The sequence below is a fragment of the Oenanthe melanoleuca genome, chromosome 8 (assembly GCF_029582105.1).
Source record: "Oenanthe melanoleuca isolate GR-GAL-2019-014 chromosome 8, OMel1.0, whole genome shotgun sequence".
Classification (NCBI taxonomy): domain Eukaryota; kingdom Metazoa; phylum Chordata; class Aves; order Passeriformes; family Muscicapidae; genus Oenanthe; species Oenanthe melanoleuca.
The window spans coordinates 3,193,270-3,214,433 of NC_079342.1; the positions used below are offsets into that span (position 1 = coordinate 3,193,270).

Sequence of the window (21,164 nt, forward strand, 5' to 3'; positions counted from 1 at the left end):
GCTGCACTTTATTCCAGGGTCTGCCTGTCAGCAGTCCCAAATCCCCATCAGCCCGAGAGAAGGGTGTGTGCGGGGCAAGGTAAGGAGAACGAATCGCTTTTATCAGCGCTCTGCCCTGGAACGCCGCTCGCACAGAGCAGTTCCAGCGAACCAGACAGCTCCCATCTGTTGCTCCGAGGGGAACATGCCAGCAGAGACTTTTCTCCTCCGCCGCGATCCTCCGGCTCCAGCCCTTATTTTCCCTCCCGACTAACCTGCACTTCCACACCAATAGTGGGACACTGTCTAAAATTAGGCCGTCGCTGTCCCCTCCCCTTGGAGGACGAGTCCAGAGAAACCCATCCGCAACCCGGCTTTTTCCTGTCGGTTTTTATTTTCCCTCTGTATTCTCCCGGTTATTCCTGAGGCCGGGAATTGACGCCCGGCTCTCTAAAGGCAAAGCCGCGCCGGGGGGCGGAGGTGCGGGGGCGTACGCGAACACCCGCGGCCGAAACCCGCGGCTCCCGCCGGGCTGGGCTGGGCTGGGCGGGCGAGCGGGGACTCCACAGCCCCGCGGGGCTCAGCCCAGGGCCGGGAGCGCGGGGTGCCCCCGGTGCCGCCCCCGGCGCTGCCTGGAAGCCGCGGGGGCGGCGGGACGGGGAAACCACGTGGGGCTCCCCGGGAGCGCCACCTGAAGGGCCGAACCACCGCCGGGGGAGGGAGGAGCGGCGAAGGGGGGGAAACAGCCCGAAACCCGGCGGAGGCAGCGGCCGCCAAGCAAGCAAACAAACAGACAAACGCACAAACAAACAAAGCACAAGCAGACCGGGAGCGGCGGGCCGGGGCCGAGCGCGGGACCCCCGCGGTTGGTTCAGCGCCCGCTGAGGAGGCGCCCGCTGAGGAGGCGCCCGAGCGGCCCCGCCGGCCAACGCCGCGCGCGCGGGACGCGGTAACCAGATATTTCAAAAACAAAGACGTCAGCCCACACTGCCCCGCGCGCGCCCCCCCGGCATTACGTCATCCCACAAGGCTCCGCGCGCTCAAGAAGCTTCTGAGGGGGGGGGTGGCCATGGCGACCCGGGCCGGGTCCGCGCGCCGGGCCCTGGCTCCGCCTCCCCCGGGGACGGGGCGGCGGCAGCCAATGGGGAACGCGCGGGGTGACATCATGCGCTATTTTTAGCGGGCTCGCGGCCGCTGATAAGTGAAGGGCTGCACGGCGGGAGCGGGCGCAGAGCGCGGGGCGGGCGGGAGCGAACGAGCGCGGCTGAGTGCGGGCGCCGGGACGGTGGAGCGGGAATAGCGCAGAGCCGGCCAGGGAAAGTACTTGTGGCGGCGGAGCGGCGTCCCGGCACCACCGGCACACGGAGGAGGAGGGCGGCGAGGCGCCCCGCCAGGCCGGGCGGGCTCTCAGCGCGGCGGCGGCAGCAGCGATCCAGTAAGGCTCCGCGTTTCTCCTTCCTCGGCTCCGCGTTCCCCTTCCCCGGGAGGGTCGGGGTGCCCGCGGGGAGCTGAGCGGCGGCCGGGCAGCTTCCCCTCTCCGGACTGTGTTCTATGAGTGCAAAGATGGAGCCTACTTTCTACGAGGATGCGCTGAGCGCCGGCTTCGCGCCGCCGGAGAGCGGCGGATACGGATACAATAACGCCAAGGTGCTGAAGCAGAACATGACGCTGAACCTGTCCGACCCCTCCAGCAACCTGAAGCCGCACCTGAGGAACAAGAACGCCGACATCCTCACCTCCCCCGACGTGGGGCTCCTCAAACTGGCCTCGCCCGAGCTGGAGCGGCTCATCATCCAGTCCAGCAACGGGCTGATCACCACCACGCCGACCCCGACGCAGTTCCTGTGTCCCAAGAATGTCACCGACGAGCAGGAGGGCTTCGCTGAGGGCTTTGTGAGAGCTCTGGCGGAGCTGCACAACCAGAACACGCTGCCCAGCGTCACTTCGGCCGCCCAGCCTGTCACCAGCGGGATGGCACCTGTGTCCTCCATGGCCGGCAGCACCAGCTTCAACACTAGTTTGCACAGCGAGCCCCCGGTGTACGCCAACCTCAGCAACTTCAACCCCAATGCGCTCAGCTCCGCACCCAACTACAACGCCAACAGCATGGGATACGCGCCCCAGCATCACATAAACCCCCAGATGCCCGTGCAGCATCCCCGGCTCCAGGCTCTGAAAGAGGAGCCGCAGACTGTACCTGAAATGCCGGGGGAAACTCCTCCCCTGTCCCCCATTGACATGGAGTCACAGGAGAGAATCAAAGCCGAGAGAAAGCGCATGAGGAACAGAATCGCGGCGTCCAAATGCCGGAAAAGGAAGTTGGAAAGGATTGCCCGGTTGGAAGAAAAAGTGAAAACTTTGAAAGCGCAGAACTCAGAGCTGGCATCCACTGCCAACATGCTCAGAGAACAGGTTGCACAGCTTAAGCAGAAGGTCATGAACCACGTCAACAGCGGGTGCCAGCTCATGCTCACACAGCAGTTGCAGACGTTTTGAAGAGACTTTTCAGCGAGAACTGTGTTGTGGTACAACTAAAACAGGAAAAACCCAAAGTGGCAGAGGCATAAAGCTAATGGCAAAAGCTGAGAGGCTGTCCTGCCTGTGCTCCGCAAAGCGCATGTGTGGAAAGACTTGGCAAAGCCTTCAGCTGGAGCCGGGAGTGCAGCGGCCGGCGCTGCTCCGGGAAGTGCTGTTCCTGCTCGGATGAGATGTCAGATCTTCGTTTAACATTGACCAAGACCTGCATGGACCTAACATTCGATGATCATTCAGTATTAAAGGTTAAACTGCAATAGAAACTGTAGATTGCTTTATGTAGTATTCCTTAAGAAAAAAAAAAAAAAGTGGGAGGGAGGTTTGTGGGAGGCTGATAAACAAAAAAAAAAGAACTGTTCTGCCTGCCTTCAAGTAAATTGTGTATGTACATATCTTTTTTTATTTTATTTTATGAAAGTTGATTAATGTCAATAAACTACTTCATGACTTTGTAAGTTATTTTTATGTTGTTTATTTGGGCACTGCCCAGTATTGTTTGTAAATAAGAGGCTTTTTTTTTTAGCACTCTGAGTTTACCATTTGTAATAAAGTATAATTTTTTAATGTTTCTGTTTCTGGAAAAAATTCTAGAAGGTTCTATTATATTTAAGAAAAATAAAATAATTAAAATGTATTTTCCCCTCACACTTTTTTTTTTTTTTTGGCTAGTACCTGACTTGGGAAAATGCGCTTTGAGCTGCACTCTGAAGGGTAGGGATTATGCTGAACTTACTCCATAACTCCAGACATGCCCTGGAGAAGTTGTGAGGAGGGGAGGGAGAAGTCAGACTGTGCTCACTAAATTCCTACAACTTCTGGGGTTGTCCTGAAGTTGTCCCCAGCTGCAGCCTGCCTGCCTCGCCTGCCGTGTTCTTGGGGCCCAGTTTAGACATCTGACTTCAGGCAGGGTTGTGGAGGGGTGGAAAGGCAGGGAATGAAATTGTTCCATAACTGGAGCAACTGGCTACTTGATCTGACATGCTTTTTATTAAATTAATGCCCTCAAGAAGATAAGGCAGGTGGTTGTATTAAAAAAAATTATGCTGTAGGCTTCAAAAATAAAAATATTCACCTTTATCCCTGTGTTTTCTCAGGTAGGAGGTGATTCTTGTCTGTTAATATTTATGACAATGCTGCTGTCAACAGTAAAATAAGTTTATAACCCTTCCCCTGCCTCTAAATTGTTTTCCTTTTGGGTATTACTCTGGATTCTAAGCTTCTTGGCAATAGAAAAGCTGGGAAAACTGAAACTAGTGGGAAATGAAAATAACAACTTGTCGAAAAACAGCAATTCGTGTTGCTTGTTTCCAGCAATTTACTGAAAATAGCAACTTCTCAGGCACTTCCCAGGTATTTTTTACGAAACAATCCTGATTTTTAGTACAATGACAATATACAGGTATACCTCAGAAACATGTTATTTTTCTTGAGAGGGGTGGGAAACAGCTTTATTTCCAGAAATTTTAACACTGCACCCAATTAATTTTGTTTAATAAACTTATTTGAAAGAGACCAGATGTTTTCCTGTTTGCTGTTTGGAGCCAAACAGCTAAGAGAAAATAGATGACAGCAAAAGACTGCCAGAAAATATTAAAAAATCATTATTCTCAAGCAGGCATTTTTTTAAAAAACATCTCTTTCCTTAAATTGGAATAAGCCTAATTTTAATTGAAGTGACAGTGTTGGTTAAGGACACTTCACAAAATGGCTAGATAGTTCCATATATATATTTATACATATATACCTTTATTATTATCAAAATTATACCCTGAAACTTGCAACTACTGTGGGTCAGTTCCTTACAGGAAGCAGAGAGTATCTTCCTCTAACTTTTTGCCCCCATCTATATCGATTTTATCACACAAGGGATTGTTTCAATGTTTAAAATATTCTAATTTGGTAGAGTCCTTCCACATCCCAAGCACTGTCAAGGTAGGTACCGTTTGGAGGGTGTTTGCTGCTGTCAGAGGAATACAACTGTAACAACACCAACCAAACAAAGGGTTACTAGGAGGATTCCCAAGTTTGCCAAGAGTACATTTTGCTGATGTCAGCAACCCGGAAGGTAAGTTGATTTTGCCCATATGTAGGAATAGACAGCAGAGGGATAATACACAGCACTGCTGGGTGTGGTTTTACAGGGATTTAGCAAGTGCCAACTAGCAAAATAAGCAGGGCAAGGAGATTAATTACCTGCAAAGGTGCATGTTTAACTCTCAGCAGCGCTGGGTTATGGAAGAGATGTTACTAGCAAGCATTTTGCTTAATCACCTAATTACGTAAAAAATAAATACATTACATAAAATACTATGTTAATTAAACGCAGCTGAGTGACAGTCTGCTCCACCCTAGTCTCATGTGCACACACAGACATTCAGAAGTGCAGTTGTGTGTTCTCTCTCAGGGTGACATTCAGTGGCATGGGTGAAGGAGTTCCTGAGCAATGGCACTGCTGGGTCAGTGGGCACCAGGTTGGGCTGTTCCTCTCATGCCAATATTTCACTGGTGTCCACTCACAGGTGGGGTTTAGTGCCAGTTAGCTTACAAGGAGATAGGAGCACTTTAAGATGGACCTTTTTATTGGTCCCTCATCACATTTGAGGATTAGGCCTAAAAGAGGGCAAAGTAAGTTTATATTCTTTCCTCCTCCATCTGTTTTGTAAACAGTGCAGTGGGCTGGGAGCCTGTTGCTATCTGGTCCACCTCAGCCTAGATTAAAATTTAGTACTCTCAGTGTATTTCTTAGTAGATCACTGCGTGATCAATACACACAAGGGTAATGAAAGACCTGCATGCACTTATATGTGGTGAAATGCAAAGTTTTAACACTTACTTAACTGCCAAGACTAAAATTGCCTAATGCACTATGGGCCTTACTGCTACAAGGAATAGGCAGCTCTCTCTGAGATTCAGAGAGAAACTCTTTTTGTTGCCCCAGCTGTACTCACAAGGGAATATTTTGCAAATAACAGCATTGTGAACATGTATTTTGTTTGGCTGTGAGTGTTGTCAACGGATTCAGGAAGTGAAGTCAGAAAAAGGCAGGGTTTCAAACAGGGCAGGCTGCACAGAAATGCCTGGGCAAAGAGCCTCTAATCAGAACAACATGTTTGGGACACAGGAGTATTAATTAGAATTTGGGTCTCTACTGAAACCAATAGAAGCCTCACACTTCTATCCCATGAACAGAAGTGAGCTACAAAGAGGGGTTTGACCATCATTGCTTACTGAATGATATTAAAACCAAACTACTTGTCATTATAGGGAAGAACAGGAACAATTCAACTTATTTTCTGGTGGGACAGAGTTAGAGCTACCAGTGACTTTCAGCCTCACAACACAGTGGAAGTTTGTCCAGACCCCTGTGTATCTGTAGGTCTAAAAAATGCCAACCTCAAAACAGGACTTTAAATACCAGCCTAAGGCAGCACATACCCATTTAACAATGAAGTCATTTAACAATGAAGACAGCCAGAGATCCCTCAGCTATCTCTATTTTATAGGGAGCTGTCAGGAAATCCAGACAATACCCCTCCAATCTATTCTGTCCCATGCAGAAGTCTAAGAAAACCATTACAATAATTACTTTCTGAAAAGCAGCTCAGGCTGGAACAAGCTCAGGCACCACTGGAGAGCACCATGGCGTGGGCTGTGCCATGTCCAGGAGAAGCACAAGGCAGGACTGAAAAAAATCAACTTATCTTTAAAATCAAGCCTAGCACTTTCTCTGTTCTCCACCTCTTCTTCCCTACCCTTATTCCCAAGACTCCTGTGTAACAACATGGAGTTACCCACATCAAGAACTAAAACCAGTTCAGGCAAAGTTGGCTGTGTAGAAAATAAAAGTTACAAACATCATGAGTGAACACAAAACTATTGCTAACAGGCAGATGGACAGCAAAGAAATATTTGAAATTACCATATACACAAACCCATTATGAAAGAGAAGATACCTTAGGAATATCTGGCACCAGCTGAGGGACAGGGGAAGGAAGGTGGTATTAGCCTTACAAGTAAAGAAAATGAAACTTCAAAATGCAGATGGTTTGCTTCTTGGGAAGGTAATTCTTCCAGAGAACTGCTTGTTCCTTGGAATTACACGCGCTGCCAACACCAGAGCCCGCACCCAAGGGCTGGTGGCCATCCTAATTCTACACAGATCTGTTATTGTTGACATGAACAGGATAATGTATCCTCTGAACAGAGAATGTGCTCCTTACAAAGGAAACTTGTAGAAAGTCATCATGTAATTTACCGTGAAAGCCTCTGACTACTGAAACACTTTTAGAGTGGTTTTGCACAGCAGGGCCCTCTTTTCCAATTCTGCACATTATTCTTTGCAGTACTTTTTTGTTAAGAAACAATGGAACTACAAAAATCAAATTAGATTTTCATCATGGTCCCTTCTGTCCCTAAATATCCGAAACACTAGAAGCACAGTTACAAAGGGGAAGAATGGCTTTTTAAAAAGTTAATTCAATATTGAAAACACTGTTAATTTTCTTAGTGATAGAGTAACAACAGACATCGGGGAAAACCAAACAAAAACCTAATTCAAAATGAACAAGTAATTTGTTTTTGAAATCTCATACAGAACTTGATAGGTCAGGACTGACCTGATTAATACAAATAAAATACCTAGAAACTGTGAACAAAAGCAGAGGAAACTTAGTATTTGTTTTCCTCAGTCTCACAATTCTTTTCTGGTTTTGAGTCTTACATTCTCCAAGCAATCTCTAAGTTGAACCCTTATAAAAAAGGACAAGCAACTTGCTGAAAATTCCTCTGAACTGTGAATTTCATTCCTTATTCTCTTTTTAATTAAAACCAATTCTTGTGAGACCTGGCAGCATAATAACACCAAAGATGTGGGAAACAGGATAGAATTCCAGCAGATGGAGCTCAAAAGCAAACGGTCCTGGAAGCAGCTGCACAGATGCCTGGAACAGGAGCCTCTGCTTAGGTGATGTTGTAGCCAAAAAAGACTTCAGATGAAACCTGTTATCATACAAATGTGCTAAAACCAGAATAATTTTAACAGCTTTCCTGAATTCTTAAAATAATCACGGCAATGAGGAGGGAGGTTCTGCATGATTTTAGTCATAGAACAACCACAGTTACTTCAGAGGACACTAAGAGTTCAAGCTGAGTGTCCATGGCTGTTTTTCTGAATTCTCCTCCCCAGTGATGGCTTGACTGGCATGGCTTTCAGATGGCTGCTGTTACACACCTTTCTGTCTCAGATAACGAGTCGTGAAAACACGCAGGATCCAACACCATTGCTATCCAAACTCACAAAGCCTCTCTCTCTCTCACACAGCACTGTACTGAAAAGACAAAACTGAACGAGTTTTGAATCTCCACTGAACAGATCACTGGTAAGTTTAAAAGTATGGCCAAGCACTACCAAAATTGGGGCCTACCTATTTCAAGTGATGTGATTCTCAAAGCTGCTGACTTTGTGTGATGGCAAATCAAACTACCTTGGCAACTATGAAAAGTTCATTTTCATCCAAAAGTAGTTTTAGAACTTTAAACAGCAGCAAAAATTGTGAGCTGCTGCACACTCCTTGCAAGTTCTGGAGGTTGTTTTACTTTCACCTTGAGAAATCAGACACAAAAATCCATAACACTTTAGAGATACAGCTCAGGATTTATTCACTTTAACTTCTGACACCTAACTAAACTGGGGTAGGAGGTACTACAGGTTCTCTTTAGAGATGACAGAAAAGCACAGGCCCCTTCAGAGAGTGATCTGGATAAACTAAATTGCTGGTTGAAGTGCCTGTGCCTCTGCAATGAGGTTTTTTTTTTTAACTTAGGAGCCTCCAGTCAGATAGGATGAAACCAGGGAGCAACAATTACCTGATTAGAATCAGGAGACATTCACTACACAGAACATTTCTGCAAACATCCACCACGTGTTAGTGATGAACAAATTTCCATATGCAAAGCTTTACTCTGCTGCAGCCCATACATAATGTGCACCTTTTTTTTCCCTATCCAAATATTATCCCCAAATATTAACTGTGCAAAACTCCTTGCAAGAAGTAATTAAAAATAAGACTTACAATGAACCCTCCAGTGGTGTCTTAGGGCCCCAGTCAAGATATGATCTTTATCATGTTAATAATCACCAAGTGTCTGACCCAAATACCTGAAGGGAAAAAAAAGAACCTGAATTCTCCAGGCAAAATCCATCCCCAATTTTCTTGTTTGGCTCTGCTCTCAATAATACAGATTGTCTGTTCTCCCTGTTTCCTGACTGAACAAGATAAAGTATTTATAGGTGCATATATTTTAATTAGTGAAGCAAGTGCTTTAATATGCAGAATTATATAAAAACAATGTAAAAATGTAAAAACAGTAAGTGCAGCTGACTCCAGAAGTGGCAGTACAGGAGTTTGCAGATAGTCTCCAAAATTGTTGACCATAACCAACCTCTAGAAAGTTAACATCAAATTTCATTTTTTAAATGATGTATTGTAAGCAGAATTTAGTGTTCTTTGTCCAGGTTGCTCCTCTTTGAAGCACAGATTTCTAACCAGTACCAGAGATCTCTGGTACAGCACAAATTCCAGTTTTCAGGAGTGTGACCTGTGGAAAAGCAGGCAGCTTTTCTCTGTGTAGATTTATCTGTGCTTTTAATACATCAACATAGTTAAAGACTTCTGGGTTTTATTTCCCACTTCTGCACTCCAAAAACTACCTCAGCTCAGTATGTTTAGGGAAGTGCCCTTCACTACACTTCAAACTACTGACAGTTTAGGCTCCGTGTAATTTTGGAGAAGTAACAATGAAGTTGACCAATTTGGCTGTTTCTCAAAATACTGACAGTTACCAACAAAGCAGCACAAGTCCTGAAGATGCTGAATATCCCAGTTTTGGAAATAAGGCCACTGAAAAAAAGTGGAAAGAGTACATTATAAGGGAGGGAGGGAGGGAGGGAGGGAGGGAGGGAGGAAGGAAGGAAGGAAGGAAGGAAGGAAGGAAGGAAGGAAGGAAGGAAGGAAGGAAGGAAGGAAGGAAGGAAGGAAGGAAGGAAGGAAGGAAGGAAGGAAGGAAGGAAGGAAGGAAGGAAGAGCAAGGGCAAAACACTTTATAGCAGGAGTCGAGTTTTTTCTCATCTTAGCCTCAGACTAAATGTTCATTTTGTAGGAAAGTTACACAGCTCCATCTCCTTCAAAGGGATGGTTTCAAACTGGTCCAAGTGTGGCCTCAAGTAGCTCTAGATGGAACAGAAATGCAGGTACAGGAAGTGAGGATGTGGCATCTCCTGAAAGAAATGCTCACAGCAATATCCACATTGCCACAGATCGAGCCAGAACTTCTAAATTCATTCTTCTCAATGGAACTTGCAGTACAAAAATGCCCAGACAGATTTTGCACCAGTTTTACTAACTTAATTTGAATTCACACTTTTGGTTAAACAAGCTCAGCTTCCCATATGGACAAACCTATAAAACATGGTTTGACTTTCCCAGGGAATATTTTTCATGCAGCCATTAACTTGAATGAGAACTGTGAGACATTACTGTACCTGCCTATGAAACTGTTTTTGTTAGATGACTAACTTTATGCATATATGTTTAAAATTATTTAAGAGGGCAATGAGGTTATTATTCCAAGTCTAATAAATGGAATTTCTTGCACATGTTCCTGATATTGGCTTCCATGCCTGTTTTGAATTTACTTACAAAGTACACTACCACACCCACAATTAATTTGAAGCTATTTCCTTGGCCCCCTCCGTTTGCTGCATTATCATCCTCACGTGCAGAAACTGCTCCTGTGTTTTTCACTGCACAGGAAATGCCAGGCTGGCAACATGAGAAAGGCTTGGATTTGAACTAAATGTTAATGGTTTTTGCTGTGGCTTGAATGTGGCAACGATGAAAAGCTCTCACATTCAGGATCTACAACTCCTTTTTGCTACTGGCAAAGCCAGCTACGGTTCCAAACAAACTCTAAAGGTAACAATGACAACATAGGCACAAAAGCAACAAAGTAATGAGCTCAGGGAAAGAAATACCTTCTGAAGTTCCTCTCTTTTTCTGTTGAAAACAGCCCAATTCTCAAACTTGTTGCAAATGAGGAACACTAGCAGCTCAGTGCCACCTGATTTTCTGTAGGCTTTCTAATGGTGCTCCCTCCTGGAATTCAGTTCTACGTGTTTTGACACTTGCACAGCCCAATCTAAGAAGAAAGAAAAGCTCCCATTATCCTTTTTTAACACTCTGCCCATCCCAGCACAGGAGCACAGTCCTATCAACCCAGGAAAGCACTGCCAACCATCTCACCCCTTCCTGCCTCTCCAGGAGTCTCACTCCTCTGCTGCTTAGATCTGGTGATCTAAGGCAATTAAGAAGAAATAAAACTCCTTGTCTTTACAACTGTACAGAAACAGGAACAAGCAACACCTCGCCATTAGCATACAATAAAAAACCCAGATTCCTCCGTGTTTCTGGGGTTCAGCTGATACCACACCAGCCAAGAGCACAATCAGTGATGAATTTGAGTTCCAATTCCAGCTACAGCTGTACATGAGGAGCTCCTTTATAGTTGCACACACAGTTTTCCATAACTGCTGATTGAGATCTGCAGTGTAGAAATACCAAGCTTAATTCTCCTTTTTCCAGGCAGGCCAGGTCTTGGCTTAAAAAACAAAGCTGAAAAGCCCCAAACCAAACAACTATGTCTTGGTCTAAATCCTGAATCTGTTTTGAGCTTCAAAATGATAGAGACTTCACAGAGATCTACTCTCTGATTTAAATGACTCCATGAGTCTATGAGTTCAAAAAGAAAAGTTTTATAAGTACAGGTTCAAAACAAACAGACTCTCCATGTAATAAAAATTACCACTTTTGCCTTACAAGTAAAAATGATCATTAAATGATGATGCTCCACAAAATCTATGAAAGGCTCTTCAAATTCATGAGAAGAGTCAATAAAAGCAGAGCTCTCAATTACTGGGAATTTTTAATGGATTTCTATTTATTTTGTGCATATCCATCAGTATTTCATAGTCCAAAGTCTGTTCCATATGAATGACAATGTATTAAAATGAATTTTGATTTATTTATCAAACTAGATTAAACTATGTTTAAACACTGCTGGTTCTAGATGTAAAACTGGAGTATTAAGATTCACCACATTACAAAAAACCTAAGATTCTTCAAGTCCATTTGCCTAATATCTGCTTGCCATGCCTGACGTTAAAAGCTTCATCTTAATCTAGAATTTAGCTATTATTTGATACTTTATGTTCTAAGATTCCTTCCTTAAGTCCAAAGCCTTAATTTAAGCCAGCTGTTCCACAGTAACTCAACATGTGTGGGATTTTCCCACTAGATGAAAATGATAAGCAGATTTTTTTTTTAATTTTTAAAGATATAGTATGCCCATTGAGAGATGGCTCCTTTTAAATAAAGGCAAAGAAATTGTCACAGTTGATTCAGCCATGTAATGTGAAAATGATCCTGTGCAACACAGCTGGGTTTGTTACTGGTGTTGCATTGGCCATGTTATGGGTTAATGTACAAAGTTATGTTGACTTTTTTAGCTTTCCATTTTTACTGACCTGTACACTTTGTTTCATGGTGATACTTAATACATTAATATTAATATAACTATATAATATTCTAAATAGGTTTTTTTATTCATATTACAGCATATACTGAAGACTGTGCTTGTAAGGGAGGGTGTCAAAGTGCACCTCTGGTGTATTATTAAAATACAGACAGTTTTAGCACTGGAATATATTGTTTTTCAATACCATTTTGAAGAAAATGGCAAATGGCCTCTAAAAAAAAAAAAAAAAAAGCACTGTTATACCAGAGTCAATGGCAGGTAAAGGGTTAAAATCAACACAGGATTTGAGAGTAACAGAATGTTTTCCTGCAAACTCCTTCTATGGTGTGATCCAGGGGAAGGTCCAACTCAAGTGCTGGATGTTCATACAGGATTTCCTATGACTAATGCTGTCAGCATTCAAGACTTTTGATTTAAAATGTGGGTGTTACACACAGATAGGAAATTTACCATTTACAATTTTGTATTTGAAAATGAATGGAAATTACTCTGATTTTCAGATTCATTTTCTGTACGTGGAATGAGAACATAAAATAAGGAAGTCACTAAGTGGCATGTGCTGGGATTGCCTGCCAAGCTTTTACACAAGTCTTTCATATTTGGATAGGATTCACAGGTAGCTTGTACAGGAAGGCCTTTTTCTTCTTTATTTTTGAAAAGCTTTGCTGGATGGAAATTATGCCAGTGAATAAAAGAGGGGAGGGGGGAGCAAAACACCATCCCAGAGGTTTTGGTGTCAATTCAAGCAAAACTAGAAGTCACATCTAGATGACATTGATGCAACCTGTTGTAAAATAAACTAACAAAACCAAACCTAGGGAGCACAAAAGATGTTTTTAATTTGAAAAACTTAAAATCAAAGTAATACAGAAAACAAACCAAACTGGAAAATGGAAACTTGAGATGTAATCTCTCACAATTAAGTTCAATTTGCCAATATTTGTAGCAAACTTGCCATGGCCATGTACACTTTCCAGCAGGTTTGCTCTGAATTCCATTGCAAGCTCTGCCTGCTTCAGATAATGTTTAAATAGAGACAATTTATTGAATTAAACATGAATTCACTAAAAGTACTTGAGCTGTCTTTACAATATCCCTTCTATTCACTTCTTAATGTCACGTTTATCCCATTTTGATGATGCAATATTAACTTTTAATTGAAACTGAGACTTCCCTATGTCTTGTGACACAAGAGAAAAAGAAGGTTGATTCCAGCTATTAAAAATCACTATTCTTTCCTTAATCTGGGTCTTTGAAAATCCCTAGTGGGCATATTACTGTTCTATTATTGAGCCAAGGATTTTGCTTCACTGTGAACCATAGGATATATAAATACATTTACAGGTAAATTACAATGGGTCTAGAGGCTGTTCAGCATCTACCATTTCATCTGACAGAAGTCCCACAAGTCTCAGAGAACTCAATTTAAACCTCATAGACTTGTAAACCTAGAACTGCTATTTAGACAGGGAGAGGAAAAACAAACAAACAAACAAACAAACAAACAAACAAACAAACAAACAAACAAACAAACAAAAAAATTTAAAAATCACAAACCAAAACAAACTTCTAAAACTTTCTCAAACAGGGAATGCTTCAACTGCACATTAAAGCAAACTGAATTTACAAATGAGTGTGTTGAGGTTAGAGGGACAGTGTGGAAGAGACTCAAAAAGGCATAAGGTAGTAATATTCAAAGGATGAAAAACAAAGTAGCGCAGGAACAATGGAAGACATCAAAAGCTTTAGGAAGGATGCCTGAAGAGATGCAGCTCTTGTAAAGACTGCTGGTGGAGGTGTGCAGCTCTCTCCAGCTGGACATCAGAACCAACCAGTCAAGTTATGGAAGCTATTATTTATTAAATAAAAAGGATGCTGAAATAATGAGTCAAACTTGTGCTTTGTCCACAGAGCAGCTGTGGCACAGGTACCAACCCTGTGTGCTGTGAGAAAAGACATTCCTAGGGAAAAGAAAATCCATGCTGCTGTGTTTGCATTACTCCTGTGACCATAACTAGGGTGTTTTTTCAAAAGCCTCTTTATGCAGCAAATAATTTTCTGCTCCCAGTGCAGACCAGAGGAGTAAGGAATAAAAGACTTAGTTCCAGGCATGGGAATAGAGAAGTTTGAAATGAAAACTCCAGTTCAGATGGGACTGCACATGATCTGCACAGCGATGGAAACTGAGGGGGCAGCCAGGTCATGCCTTTCCCCTGCTGCATGAATCACTCTTTGAATGGAAATTTGAGTAGGAAGACATAATGGCTTGGGAACAAAGGGAGCTGCTGGAATATCACAGGTGCAGCCCAACACAGAAGGGTGTTTTGGGACATGCCAAGGAAAGCAAACACCATGAATCTGGAGGAGTTGTCAGGACTTTGTGATTTAGGGAGCTCTCCAAATCAACAAGGGTGTTTCTCATGGAGTCAAACAGAGAGGAGGACAGCTGAGGTCCTGAGCCTGTGCTCCAGTCAATCAGGTCCTCAGTGCTAGAACTTTATTCAGAATTCAGAAAAAAATAGGAGTTGCTGATGTCCTACTGATGTTTCTGGGAGTAAAACTCACACTCCTCTGAGGCACCCCTCTGAAGTTGGATGTGTAACCATATCCTCTGCTGAACTGGAGCTGAGGTGAGGTGCAGGAATCCAGACCCTGACATACAAGAAGACACTTTCTGGGGAAGCCAAAATAGTCAGTTAAAGGCAGAGGATTCAGAGGACAGGGGAAGCTGCCAGAACTGGGAAGGGGAAATAACATGAAAGAATCAACTCTATATCCCTCTGAATGAGAAACACTGTGAGACTGAGCAAAAGATACTGAATTACAGAACTGAGAACAGACTAAAACACTAATAAGAAAGAAACAATTACAGGCCTGTGATTTCCTGCTACAGCAGGAAAGTTCAACTTCATTTTGATGTATAACAAACATAAACTGAATGCAACTAAAAATACAAGATAATTTTAACCAGTTGATCAGGTTGGAGTACAACTAAATGATAATAAAGGCAAATGGAATAAACAAATAAATGAACAAGCAATTGCTTCCATATCTTTTTTTCCCAGAAGGAAGGAAAAGAATACTATTTTTTTAAAAAATGTGGTTACAAGTAACCCCTTGAGTAATTCCAATTGTCTAAAGACTAGGAAAGTGCTATAGATAGAAGGATTTAGATAGAACCATGAAGATGTACTGGTGATAGATTTTTATGATGACTAAGAACAAAATGCTGCTTGGTACTGGTATAATTTCAGAATAGTTTTCATGAAGTGCTCTACCTCTACCAAGCAAATTTGGCCAAAAGGCTTCTGTGGCAGATGCAGTGACAGCACCAGATCCTTCTGGGAACAATGCTGGGGCTGTGAGGAAGATCTTCACTATCTTCACCAGTAACAGAACTTCTATAAAGTATTTTCTTCTGTAAGATTGCACTGACAAAGTGCATGTTCCTGACTCAAAATCACAAGGGCTTGTTTGGTTTACATTGCAAAAAAAACTGCTCATTTTGGAGAAAAACCCCATCCTTCTCACCACTTGGTTTTGCTGATCCTTGAAGCTGTCTCAGCATTTAGTAACTCAATACTTTTACATCATTTACATTTTATCCTAACGATAGGAGAGCTTGTGTTTTGCCATAGCTGTTTTCTGTTAACCTTGGTCTGAAATGACACATTTAAAGCTCTAAAATTATATATAAGATAAAATTATGACATTGATACAGCTTTCAACCAATTGGTGTCCAGGTTCAGTCAACAGATTGGCATACAATTAGTTCTTAAATTTAAATTAAGCTTGTGACAGTAAATATGTCTGCAGAATAAATATGTGTAGAAACAAATAACTAGTAATACTCATCAATTAGACATAAAAATTGTAATTTTTTTTAAACTTTGTATTATGAAAGTTGCAGTGGCTAAATATATTATTCAATATATCAGAACATTTTTCTATTTCTTTCAAACTAACTTATATTTTATTTATTATGTTCTGAAACAAGAACATTTATTTTCTTTACCTCTGTGAAGCTAAGCTAGCAACTTTTTTTTTCCTTCAACCTCCACCATGGAGCTTTTTAGAAAATAACCTGCCAAGTAATGCCATGAAGAACTTTGGAAAAATGCTTTAAACCTAATTATTCAAAACCTGAATGCCTAAATGACACAAAAAATGGTTCCTAAGTAATTTGGTCACTCTTCTTCAATTCACTTATAAATGCATAATTAGGAAAACAATCCTAATCTTCACTTTGGCTGAGTTATGTACTTGTTAAGCCTCATTCTTGGAGCTGGATGCAGCCAGCCTGCTCTGCTGGCATTTACAGCCCTCAGTGGCACTTTGCAGATGTGCATTGTCCACTCACAGCTACCCCAGCTCGGGAACTTCATGGAAGTACTCGTTAATCTTCGGGAAAAAGAACAGTTTGCATTGCATGGCTGCAGTGCTTAGCGTGACCTTCATTTGTTTATGCCTGAGGAAACAGCCCTACAGTGCTGAGATAAGTCTGTGGCTTGTTTTGGAAATAGAATAAAATACCTGGGGTATTATACCAGCTGCTGCATTGCTGGTATTTTGAAAGCATCCATAAGCAGTGGACAAATGTGGGAAGCTGTGGCTTCTGCAGGTCTCTCTTTCGAGCACTCTGCCTGCCACAGGCTCTGCAGGGGTGGCTCTGTGCCACCAAGAGGTGTGTGGGATGGGATGGGGTGGGATGGGATGGGATCCTGAATCAGGCACAGAATACTGTCAGATTGCTCAAATCAGCTTGTCCCTCCCTCAGCAGGTCCTGCTCAGGCCCCTGGTCCCTGTTCTGCCTGTGCCACTGGGGATGGCACTTCCCTAGGGAACAGCTCCTATCTAGACACCAGCCAGAAAGGCCCCAAGCCTGCTCTCCATAGAAATATGACTGGCACAAACCCATCACTCAGCATCAAAGCTCCCCTTTGGACTTCCCTCATTTACTGCAGTTCATCTTTAGGCAAAACCAAGCACTGCACTTTGCCTCTTGCAGAAATCCTGACAGCTCAGCTTTCCCAATGTTCTAACAAGTGAAGCTCACTGTAATCATCACCATGAACTCTTCCAGCACTGCTGGTTCCCAGTCCAGCTCTGCCTAAATATAGCTCCACCTCAACCAGCTCGGCCACACTCAGCTTTCTAGTTATCCAAAACAGAGCTCTATTCATGAGCCGTGTTTATTAAGGAAAATATCTCGATCACCCAGAGATATTTCTGCACCCCTCACAATGTTTAGATAATGATGTTGGCTGTATTATCTCTCACAGGCTGGTTGTTCCACAGCGAGATACGTTCCCAACAGCCAGCTCGGCAAGAGCCTCGGTGGAGGAATGGTGACCTCTGCAGGAGCCTCAGTCCTGCAGCCACAGCCCCTCACAGGCTCCTTCCACCAAACTCAAGGTGTACTTTGGATCGCTTTCATCTTCCAGAAATTAAAACAGAGACAATTAAATGTATATTTGATGATGACATGGCAACATAAAATCAGCTAGAGAACACGGGCATGCGTTAATTTAAGAAATAAATGTTCATCGCTGAGAAGTCAGAAAACAATACTTCAAAGGACAAAAACTTCAAAGCACTCTATAACTTCAAAGTACTGCACCAACAGTAATAAACACTTAGGACGTGTCTGTGAGGTAGAAAAAAAAATTTCCTTTTTTAATGCTTGTGTAAACAGGGAACAGGGATTAAGGGATTTGCCCAAGGACACAAGTTAGGAGCAAAACTGAGATTGCATGTCAGAAATAACTGACTCAAGTGTCCCAGCTACAGCCAGATTGAAACAGTTCCCTGCACAGACACTTACTCAGCAGACACCAAAATTGATATCTTTCCTATCAAGGGTATCACTTGCCCTTCAAATCTACAAATTTTGTAAAGCTCACAATTTTCTTTTTAAAATAATGTAATAAATACCCTTTTAAAATAGCTTTATAATCTAGCCCTTGGACACATGGAGCTAAAGAAGCCAGCAGAAGTAAAAGTGGTCTGTGAATTACCTTATGCCCCTCTGACAAAAAATAAATATAAAAGATAACTAAGAAACCCAAAGATTTGCCTCTTCCTTCTCTCCAATTTGCTTGTTTTCTTAGATCTCTAGTAATATTAAATACTGCCAATTTTATTTTTAATGTGGAGTTTACTGCTGATCTGACACATTTGTGGTCTCATGCACTTAATTAAAAGAGAAGAGGTGTTGAGCCTTAATATTTTTCCCTTCTCTTAAACATTTACATGTCAAATAAAGTGAGTTAGTAAGTGAAAAAGATATAAACAAAAAAAGCACACTTCAAATAGGTAATTTTGAATCTCTTTATGAAGTCGTTGTTGGAACAAAGGCTTAATTCTAAAAGTGGTTAAAATAATAATTAAAAAATAAGGGCTTTTAAAGCATAATTTATTAAAATTAATCTATACAACAAGCTTCCAAAATTTTATTTCCAAATATGATTCTTGCTTTAAGACAGAATTTCCTCATAAGTATTTATAATGAGAATCTTTTTTTAAAAAAATGCATAATTATATCTTGAGGACTGTGATTTACATCTCATAACACATCATTTGCTACTTGCTATTTTCCAAAATAAAGTGAGGTGGTTCTGAAAGAGATGCTGCCTGCAAATATTGTTCAAATGTTCCTCCTCAAGGCCAGGGAGGAGAACTGCACCCTTCCATCTCTTCTAGGACCTGCTTACTAGGGAAATTCCTGTATTCACAACACTGGGAAATGACTGCCATACTGATGGAAACTTAAAGAATATCACCATTTCTTTTTTTATTTTTCCCAGGAGTTCAAAAAATTCCTGTGCCATCTATAACTCTGCTCAGCACGCACATTTTCCACTGCAATAGCTCACAACTTTCCTGTGAAGGGGATCAAGGATTGTCATTTCTGTTTTGCATGGGAAGAATAGTAATGACAACACAAAGATCCCATTTCCCCAAACTGAGTAAAGACTGATTTACTCAAGGTACAGAGAGATCTTCAGGACTTTGCTAAGTCAAATATGAAGACTCAATAATTTGCAGCTTACTGAGTCAGTGGCAGATTTGGGAACATCATTCAGTCCACATTAAACCATAGTTTTCCATGCTATGAGTTAACAATCATTAACTAAATGACAAAGGTTTTGCTATTCTTGGTGTAATGCCCTTCTTTGCATTTCAGAGGAATTACTGGGCTCTTAAATTGGCTGTCAAATTCGCTGACTTGGTAACTGGCTGGCTTTCAAAATATATATTAAAAGTCTTGCCTTTCCCAGCTATTTCTTCAATAAAACTTTTTTTTTAATACAATAAATTTTGCGATCTTACTTATAAATTTAAAGTCAACAGCAAAAAATTTTAAAAATTTATCAGTCACCTTGTACATACTATTAAAGAAAATACATGCAAAGAGAGCAGGACCCAGCAGAAAGGGCACTGAACTAAGAAACTGATGGCAAAATTTCCCATTTGCTTAAATAAGGTCAAGCTTTCAGCTTTTCAGCTCATTTTAACTCCAGCTTTTCCCAAAGTCTGTAATCTCAATTTCTCTCTCAATTGGTTTCAAAACGTGTGGATAATTACTATTTTATTTCCTTCTCTTCTGTAGGGAATTTAAACACCAATAAGTTAAATTAATTACAGCTAGATCCCAAGGTCCTACATCCATATGGAAGACTACACAGATTCAAAGCTCTAATTATACTTTAAATATTGCACACTGAATCACACACCTTGATCCACTTCATGTAAAAGAATTAACTTCCAGACAGACTCTGGGTTAGAGCAGGAATGACAAGCTAAATGGCCTTAAATATACCCCTGACTGGAGTTATAGCTCATATTAGAAAGGCTGGATCACTTTTTATAACCAGCTGCTTATACAGTTTATTTTTATCTAGGTCTTTATGCTTTTATTTCATTGCATTATAGGGTTTTCACCTGCATAGCTGGCAGTGTGCACTCTTTCATTTCAGTTCATACAAGGTGTGTGATCATGGCAACAGTAACTATGCTGTGAATTTTCTTTTGTCATGTTTAATTGAATGGTCATTTAGGAACCAGCTTGGCCAGAGGAACAGAGTAACTCGACTAACAGCTATCTTCTATTCAAATACCAGATTCACAAAAGGACTTTTTTAATCCCTAATTATGCATGAAAAATCTGGAAGAAGCATTCCAAGGGAAACATCTTTCCATATCACAGACTTTTGTTTTGTTATCAAGCTGTCCTTGTTGCTAAGGAAGAACAAAGGAAGATCAAAGGACTTCTAGCAACTAGAGACTCAAAGGTGTGTGAGTTTTGATTTCTTTAAAAATTTATCACTGATATACAATGGTTGTTGGTTCATAGTTCTATGAAAAGACTGAAATTACATGAACTTGCTTTGCTATTTCCTATTTACTGTCAAACAATACCTCAATTCACTTTTTATTAGCAACATGATCATGCATTCAAGAAGCCTGTTTACGAATCCATATGCAATTGAAGTCCTAAGGACTAAAAAAGAAGAATTTGTACAAGGCATAAATGACCCAGACCAGCTCCTGCACTGGCTGATAGAAAATGGTATTTTTACCCCAGAAAAAAAGCTGGTCCTGAGTTTCTACAGGACATGCATAGCAAAGAACTCTCGGGTTTTAGATATACTCATTTCTCAAGGTGAACGAGCCTGCAGGCTCTTTTTTATCCATGTTTAAAGCAAGTAGAGCCAAAACTTTACACCAAGATATGAAAATACATCAGTGAAGTAAATGAAAGCATTATTATGCTTGAGCTGGCAGAATTAAGTTAGCAAAGGTGATCTTGGGAAAAAAGGATCTTAAAGACACTGTTAAACTTTTAAGTATTGATTAGTCTTCTGCTTCTTTCATGAATCACATACTTGGGACCTATTTAAAATGCCTTAAACAGATTGTGTTTAAATCTTCTGGTACAAATCAAGACAAAGATAGAAAATAACTTTTCATATATCTGTGAATATTAGCCTGCATGGACAGCTTCATTACGCATTGTTTGCAATCAAAAATTCAAGTTTAAAAAAATCTATTATGAA

General features: G+C 41.6%; 2 protein-coding genes across 2 annotated transcripts in view; one reads left to right on the forward strand and one right to left on the reverse strand.

Moving 5' to 3' along the window:
* The window catches only part of LOC130256018 (FGGY carbohydrate kinase domain-containing protein-like), a 165,364-nt gene that overhangs the window by 142,819 nt on the left and 1,381 nt on the right, over positions 1–21,164 (reverse strand). The gene's annotated exons all lie outside the window — the stretch shown is intronic.
* On the forward strand, positions 1,166–3,148 carry JUN (Jun proto-oncogene, AP-1 transcription factor subunit). The gene has a single exon (XM_056497197.1). The coding sequence runs from the start codon at positions 1,531–1,533 to the stop codon at positions 2,473–2,475; it is 945 nt and encodes a 314-aa protein (XP_056353172.1). The 5' UTR covers positions 1,166–1,530; the 3' UTR covers positions 2,476–3,148.

Bases quoted from the DNA above. Each gene is read 5' to 3' on its own strand.
- JUN (XM_056497197.1), top strand. From the start codon at position 1,531: ATGAGTGCAAAGATGGAGCCTACTTTCTACGAGGATGCGCTGAGCGCC.